The following is an 8,663-nucleotide window of genomic DNA, read 5'->3' as shown; positions in this document are numbered from 1 at the left end:
CACCCACTGGCAGCAGCACCGCTCACCAATGGCTTACACATTAAAGCATGGCCAGTGGATGACAGTGAGTGTTCTGTGAGCACAATATCTCACACTTTCACACACGCATACACTTTAGCCTCACAATCTCCCTGCCTAATTGCATTATTGCAGTGTGTGGAGGTCCATGGTCGAGAGGGCTCAATAAAGATATGAGTCCTGGGAAAGACTGGGAGCTGAGAGATGAAAAAAGAGGAAGAGGGAGATAAAAAGAAGGAGGTGAGGAAGGGTGATATATATATATATATATATATATATATATATATATATATATAGACATAGCACTCAGACAGAATAAGGGTTGGTGCATGAGACAATGAGACAGAGCAGGAGGTCTCAGGTAGAATGAGGGCAAGATGTCCCAAATGAAAAATATGAGCTAATCTTGTGTTTGTTTGTCTGTATTCTAGCCAGACAATTGTTTTCCGTCAGTATCTCTACACTTCATGCGATCAAAAGCTCTTACAAAAGAGAGCCATGTTTCCCAGAGATTTCCTGTGATAGGGAGTTGACACACAGCAACAGGTAACACTCCGGGGACCGACGGCGGCCAGGTGCGCCCGATAAGATGTTCAGGGAAAAGGGAGGGACCGACAGAGCCACGGCTCCGTGACTCAGTTCACCGCCGGAGACCTCTTGCAACATGAGCGTGAGAAAGTCGTTCAGGCGGAGAGTGTTTCAAAACCTGCATTCTGTCTGCCGACCATCAATACATTTGTTTTGGAACTCTGTCAGTGCCATTGTGCGGCGAAAAAAAATGACTCAGGTGCGCAGCTCACTACAATGGGACATGTTAGTGACGTGTTTGACAAAAGCAGCATTGTTGCGCACGTAGGATATTTCCGATTACAGCTGGTTTAGGCGCATGTACAGACCAGCTTCTGCTGCTGCCAAAAACAAAGTTTGCAGTTACACACGAGACGCGTGTGTGGCTTCACTGAAGTCTCCACATGCCAGTTCAACCTGCATATGAAATCAATTAATCCGCTGTTGTCCCCACACGAGAATAAAACGCTTCAAGTCACATGGATTCAATGCTTTATATCGTCATTCATCTGCAGGCTGCTGCCCGTGTTGCCATGTACTTTGCAGACGTTGTAATTTACCGCTGCATGCTCAAGTGCGGGCTTTGGAGACAACCTAAAATCATCTGTGCGCGACTCTCGTGTGCAGTTGAGGATCCGGATCCCGGTTCAGCTCCGCGTCGCCTATCAAACTCACCATCTTGCGGCCAGCCGCTGGCGACGCCCCGCAGATCCAGGCGGCAAGCCGGCGAGAGGAGCGCCTTCCCCTGGTCGCCTGCGCGCCACGTGTCGCGGTCTCTGCAGTAGCTGGAGGTGTGTGAGCACAGCGGAGAGCCGCGCACTGAGCGCCATATGCTCAGAAAAGTAACGGATTTGGCTGCTAAATATTACTATCATAATGCACGTTGATTTCAAGCCTCCGAAATTACGTACGGTTCATGTTTTCTTGAATTGTTCAGAAAATCTAAAGAATGTTTAGGCTACACCAGATGAACGCAACAGTTTATTTCAGTTTTGCTTGTACAGTGATATTATTATACATATGTGGTTCGTGGTTTGGAAATCAGACAGAGATCTTTGTATCAAGTCACTTTGTTACTTTTTTTCTGGGAAACCGCGAACACAGTGATTAACAGAAGGAAAAATATGTGATCATCACCTCAAGGGCTCTTCAAACTTTAAATGCCCCTAAACCCATTGTAGCATATTACACAGCGCAGGTTTATAAACTTCCCGGTTTGTGCCCGCAGTTGCACAACCTGAAAAAAACGCAGAGCTGCAGCCCTTCAATAAACTTCTAAGACGCAGTTGCGGGAGCTATTTCTCCCTGTTTATGCTCGTCTGCTCTTACGTCGCTCTCTTACTGCAATAAAGATAAGGAAATGAAATTGTGACCTGAAATCTTTTTTTTTTTTTTAAGAAAGAAAAAAAGCCTTGAACGCCGTGGGGCGGCCACAGGCGGGAAGGAGGAGGAAAAAGGGAGGAGGAGGAGGAGGAGGAGGCATCGGTGTGAGCTCTCCAAGCTCAGAAATATCTCTGCTCTGGCTCACATTCCGATAAGGGAGCCCGATCCAGCTCTCTCTGTAGGCGTGGTTTTCCCAGGCTTTTAAAACAGCAGCTGCTATTTACCTTCCCCTCTAATGTAAACCACCACCGCCGCCGCCACATACCCTCCCCTCAGCGCACCCTCCCCTCCACACATTCACCCTCCTCCCTTGGCCCGGCGGCCCCCCGGCAGCCCGGCGGCCAAACCTCCAACCACCGCGCTCATAAAACATCCTGGCACGTGCTCCACATTCACAACACCGACAGATGATTAAGTGCCAAAATTTGTACCACAGAGTTGGGGACGACGGTAACGTGGAAACGGAGTGTGCGCGTTTCATTTTCTTTCCAGCTTCTCAGGGTTCAGCCAGATGAGCTGAGGACATAATATCGCCCTTTGCTTTGTGTGTATGTGTGGTAGTTGTCATGAGTTGTCATCCAGTTGTGTCTTTTACAGATGTCATTATCTAACTTAGGTTAAAAAAAAACAAAACAGGAGTGCTCTCTCCTGTGCCTTCATGGCACATGACTGAAGCTCACATTGCCAGATTACCAACCACTTCCCAGTACAACATTGTTTCACAGTTTTACCTTATTTTGCCAATTAATGTGGAGCACCTCAGAGAGTTAGAAGGCTGTGGCATCCCGTGTGAATGTGGGAAGGGAAGTTACTTTTATTGATATTGCATGTGTGTGGTGCAGATGTAAATCTGTAGGATTTTACGCTCCAAACTTACGCGGCGTTTCATTATTATTTTATTATTCTTTCTGCTGTTATCTGCTGTCTGCCAGATAAGGAGTCCCTGTGCCCGCTCCTGGTGGCGGTGCCCAGTCAGCGGCTCCACTGTTAATATGTAAACGCTACGATGATTGAAGACTGACGGCAGTTTCCCCGGCTGTGCCCTGAACCCGGGCCGCGCGCCATTGGCCGCCAGCTCCAGCGGCCAAACAACCAATGGGAGGGCGCCGACCACGAGCCGTCCTCCCTCGGGCCGCGTGTCCCTCGCCCTGATTGGTGGAAAGTTACTGTGGGAAAGAAAGTTTGGGAAGTTTCACACGAGCCGTTCGCGTGCAGTGCGAGATATAAATACAAGCCACACGCGGAGAGCCCAACAGAGAGACTGCATCCGCTGCTGGTAGCCGCAGCGCATCGTTCGAACGGATTTAAAACTTGATACCAATCTCAGGATTTTTTTCTCTGTGCTTTTGAGGGAGAAGGGACTTTTGAATATCACGAGCTGATATATTCATCTCCCTTTTCCTACATCAGTGGACCGTAATTTGCTGTGGTTTTGTGGGATATTTCTAATTAAGAAGATGCCTGCCGATATGATGGAAAAAACCTCCTCCTCTCCGGTTGCTGCAACCCCAGCAAGCATGAATACAACTCCCGATAAACCCAAGACAGCCTCCGAGCACAGAAAGGTTGGTATTGGTTGAATATTTAAAAACATTTGCCGCTCACTGTCATCTAAAAAACAGCACACTTTAATCATTTCGGACACAATTTTATACAAGCTTCTTATCCAAAACGACGATTTTCACTTTTACGCAAGAAACGAGAGCAAATTTTAACAGTTTGTCATTTTCTTTTAAAGTCTTCCAAGCCAATTATGGAAAAGAGAAGAAGAGCCAGAATCAACGAGAGCTTGGGGCAACTGAAAACTCTCATCCTGGATGCTCTCAAAAAAGATGTAAGTATTCAGGCGTCATCCTGGTTATGAAGAGATTTTAAAAAGTACGTGTGTGAAACAGTGAGAAGGTGAGCGTTTGATCCTAACCATGCGTGTTTTCCGTCCCCTCAGAGCTCCAGACACTCCAAGCTGGAGAAGGCGGACATCCTGGAGATGACGGTGAAACATCTCCGGAACCTCCAGAGGGCTCAGATGACCGGTAAGTCGCGTTTCCCGGACAAATCTGTCGCCAAACTGTGCGTTTGAGATCCAAGTCTGCTTTGGTTTTGCAAGCTTTGCTTCAAGAGCCAGTCGTAATGTTTACGGGCTTTAACGTATTTAACAGATATAATCTAAAGAGGTGTGCACCTGACTTAGATATGTCTTTGTGTTTTTCCTGCAGCTGCTCTGAACACCGACCCCACTGTCTTGGGAAAATATCGCGCCGGATTCAGTGAATGCATGAATGAAGTTACCCGGTTCCTTTCCACCTGTGAGGGTGTCAACACCGAAGTCAGGACGCGGCTCCTCGGCCACTTGGCCAACTGCATGACGCAGATCAACGCTATGAACTATCCCAGCCAGCATCAGCACCAACATCAGCTCCCTTCCACCGCCGGGCCAACGCACCCCTCCTTCGGCCAGTCCATGGTGCAGATTCCCAGCTCGTCCCCGCAGGTCCTTCCCATGAACCCGGTGTCCTGTAAAGGAGGCTCCTCTCCGGCCAGTTTACCCTCAGACGCCACCAAAGTCTATGGCGGTTTCCAGATCGTGCCTGCCACAGACGGACAGTTTGCTTTCCTCATACCCAATGCGGCGTTTGCGCCAAACGGCCCCGTTATCCCCGTGTACGCCAACAACGTCAGCACGCCGGTGCCTGTTCCGGCTGCTGTTTCCCCCGGAGCCCCGTCTGGCAACACGGATTCAGTGTGGCGACCGTGGTGAAAAACAAAACAGTGGAGAAGGACCACAGAGACTTTAAATGACACTTAATTAGTTCTCTCTTTGTTCAATGTTAGACAGTTGTTTTACATCTGTTTTTTTCTTGTTAAATGGAAAGAGTATGCACTATATTTGTACAGCTAACAAGGGAGTAAAGTTCATATTGAAATGGGATTTGTATTGTGGAAGTCCGTTCACTGCATTTTTTTATATATATTTGAGTTGTCTTTTTTACTGTGTGATGCCAAAGATATGTTCAATGCTCTTATGCTGTTCTTCGTTTTGGAAGACAAATAAATTTGTAAAGATATTAAAAGAACATGCGCTGGTCCCTGCGTTGTTTGTTGGGAAAACTAAACCTGATCTACTTATTGATGTATATTATTGAAAATGTTACGATTCTCTGCATGTTAATGTAGTTTATTTGACATTTAAACACGTCACCGAACTATAATGTTCGTGCGTAAAAGCCAAACTGACGTGTGGCACGAATGCAGAAACTTCATTTGTTTGAGCATTGGAGTTTTTGTGGGGTTTCGATTGAATGCGTTGTTTACACATATATTCGAAGTGTTTAAAACCTACTTTTTGGGTTAGAAATTGATATAAATTGTGTTGAACCACACTTATTTATCCAACAGCACCGTCATTACAAGTTATTGCAATTTTAGAAGAAAATATTGCTGGTGAGATCGCCTGTCCTCTGACTAGAAATACGTTTCAAACTGAATGTGCTTTTTGTTAAGAGGCACAAGATATATATCCTGCTGAAGTGTCAGGGCGAAACTTTATGAGTTAAACTGGACCAGACTGTCAGTAAGCTGTAGGCTGATTATAATTCTGTTATCTGTATAAGTGACTAAAACGGGAGACAGCGGTGCTGTAATTAATCACACACGGGAGCAAGATTATCTGTTAGTGGTGCTTCTCTCTGACAGTCCAGCTGTTTGGCCTCTTCTTGTGGAAACTTTGGAGCTTTACAGCGGTCACTTACGCCATCTAGCAGCGAAGAAGTACATTGCAATCTGATTGGTATTTGCAGATCAATGCAGTGGAGCCTGAGCGGCTGATGGCTGGTTGGCACTTACTGGAACTGAATGCAACCTTTTTCTAATTCAAGGGATTGATATAGGAAACAGGGAAACTGACTGATTATCTGTTAGTACGTCCAGACACTGGAACTTTTAGTTTTGGCTTAACTTAGAAGACTTGATTGCATCTTATGGTGTTTAAAGTGTTGCTTTTGTTTGTATATTTTAACAAATTTTAATGTAATGTTAAGGTAAATAGCCAAGAACCAATGATTATTTCCACTCAAAAGTTTCTGCATAGGAAGCCACCTATAAGACTAATAAATAACAGCCAATGGACAATTTGAAGTGATCAAGCCCCTAAAAAAATCATCATTATGAGGATTTCCGCTGTTCAGCCAGCTTTCACATGAGCAGTGGCATTAATCTCCTGACAGTACGGAACAGAGAGGTGCCTCAGGCTGTGTCTTTAATCAGAGCTGAGGGAGTTCCTTGATGGCAGTAGGGCTGACAGCAGAAGGACATGTTAAACACATCGCCACAGAGCCATGTGGTAGCGCTCTGCTCTGCCCAGGTGTGGATGCCCCCTCCAGCTATCCGAGTGTGGCCCTCCTTTGAAGGGGGTGTGTTGTGTGTGTGGGGAGGGGGTGCAGGTGTTTGCAATTATCAGTGCGCTAAGAGGCACAAAGTGTGGATAAGTGCCATCATTTTGAATTTCCATCACACCTTTTTACAGGGGGCCATGCATCCCTGTTTGATTTAAGCCATGTGTGTGCTCGTGCTTGTGCGTGCATACGTTTGCTGGTGGTGTGTGTGTGTGTGTATTGTGTGTGTGTATTGTGTATGTGTATGGGAGTTGCTGGGTGAGGACATGCCTGGCCAAAGGGCACAATGGGTGAGGTAGTGGGGAGTTAAACCGAGGGGGGGGTTCAAGGAAAGGCCTGCCACACACGGTAACAGTCGGCCTCCTGTGAGCCGCGGCTTCTCCACGCACACAAAACGTTCCCACAGCATTCCAGCTGCGCTCGCACCAATGTCGAGCTTCCTGCCCCGAGCCCTGGGGCCACAGCTGGACACGGGACGTCTGGGAGGCACGTGGTGCGACCCGGACAACACCCAGCTGCTGAGCCCTCCCACCCTGTCTCACCGCCTCCCCTTTCGAACCCCCGCCAGCCAACATCTTCAGTGGTCTCTTCCCCTCTGGAGAACAGCTTTACAAGCCTCTCCAATTACCCAGTGCAGTGGCCGAGCTGCCGGAGTGACCGCACACATGTCACAACACGACCGGGGGGTTAGCTGCCATGCGTGTCCATTAACTTTTCCCACACTCCGCGTGCATGCAGGGAGCGAAGAGAGGGGGAAAAAAAGCCCCTCTGCTTCCTCCTTGGCTCCCTAAGTGCTACCATATGGTCCACTCTGCCTCTCTCTCTCTCTCTCTCTCTCTCACAGCTCCCCTGTCTCTCTCTCCCTCGCTCTCCTGGCCCATCACTGGGACTGTCTTTGATTGCAGCCCAGACAAGCAAGAGCTTTATGATTTAAGCCCAGGGCTTGCTGTACCAAGCCCTGGACTCATTTTGAAGCCAAACTCCACTCCCTCTACTCCCCCCCCTCCATCCCTTTGCACACCCTCCCCTCCTCCTCCTCCTCCCCCCCCACTCCCCTCCTGCAGTTGCAGGGGAAGGCTGTTTTCTGGCAGGAAATGAATAGCTCCCAGATGAGCGCAGGAACCTGAGAGGTCGTGAGAAAGAGGCGAACCCCCCTCCGCAGGCCCGGCTTGCTGCCAGCCGCCAGGGGAATGTGGGAGAGCGCCTCTCTGACACACGCATCAACCCCTCTGCCCTCCACCACACCGCCTGACTGACTGACTGCCTGCCTCGGCGCTGGGCCCTGAGCCTGAAAATAGACTGTTAGACAGGGCAACCGCCACCGAGCCAGGCAGCACAGCTCGTCAGCCAGCCGGCAGAGCAGCCAGGCAAGGAAAGGGAAAGCTGTGGGAGGGGAGAGAGAGAGAGAAGTGTTGGATTTGTGTGGGCGGAAGTGGATCAGTGTGTGTGTGCAGTCTGAATCCTGACCCAGCCGCGCATTGCAATGGAAAGTTAGATTAGTTATTTAAGTTTTCTTAAGACACATTTATGACCCTGACCGGTTATTTGCGCAGATTTAGACAGACACACATGCATAAACTCGCTCACATGCTCTCCTCCCTGCGTCCCAGAGGCTTACACTCATTCCAGAGCAGACTCTCACTCAGACAGGTGTTCCTTGTCAGGAGCAAAGGGTTTTCCCTTCGGTTCCCTGTGAGCTGAACTAACATTTATTCCTCCTGAGGTTGACACTGTTATGGTTGGACGTTGTCAAACGTTTAACTACAGCTGTCCAGGAATATTTTAGGATCTTTTTTAATCATGGTTCTGTATCAGCGTGACATGCTGAGATCAACTAATTACTGAATGAAGGTCAGTCGTTTTATCTGCCAAGTGCAACAAATGCACAGGATCATGTGTACTGGCTCAGGAGTTTAACAGCTTATGCAGTGCAGTGGTTCCCTCATCACTGCTTATGGCCCCAGTTCAGATATGACTTCTGAGCAGATTGAACAAAACTTAATTTTTCCTTCTCTGATTGTTTCACTGGAAGGACTGGAGGTCTGAACCAATCCAGCATCGCACAGAAATTAAAGCTGAAGTTAAGGAAAAATCAGAAGAAATGAAGCAGTGTGTGTACATCTGATCCCTCATCACCGGCTATGGCCCAGTTTCAGATATCAATTGTGAACAAATCCACCAAAAAATATGATTTTTTTCTTCTCTGATTGTTTCCTTGGAAGGAACTGAAATCATCTAGTGTTTCACAGGATTTAAAGATGAAGTTGATGACAGGTCAGAAAAAAATAATTATGTGGAAGTAAA

The 8,663-nt window shown here is 47.8% G+C and overlaps 1 protein-coding gene across 1 annotated transcript; it reads left to right on the top strand.

The window, feature by feature from the left end:
• Window positions 1-3,208: 3,208 nt before the first annotated feature.
• On the top strand, window positions 3,209-5,052 carry her6 (hairy-related 6). Its single transcript, XM_023284140.3, has 4 exons — window positions 3,209-3,533; window positions 3,707-3,802; window positions 3,914-4,001; window positions 4,185-5,052. The coding sequence occupies exons 1-4, from the start codon at window positions 3,426-3,428 to the stop codon at window positions 4,724-4,726; spliced, it is 834 nt and encodes a 277-aa protein (XP_023139908.1). The 5' UTR covers window positions 3,209-3,425; the 3' UTR covers window positions 4,727-5,052.
• The last annotated feature ends 3,611 nt before the right edge of the window (window positions 5,053-8,663 follow it).

This window comes from Amphiprion ocellaris, chromosome 2 (assembly GCF_022539595.1).
Source record: "Amphiprion ocellaris isolate individual 3 ecotype Okinawa chromosome 2, ASM2253959v1, whole genome shotgun sequence".
Lineage (NCBI taxonomy): Eukaryota > Metazoa > Chordata > Actinopteri > Pomacentridae > Amphiprion > Amphiprion ocellaris.
Note: the sequence above shows the minus strand (reverse complement) of the source record. Positions and strands in the feature narration are given on the sequence as shown.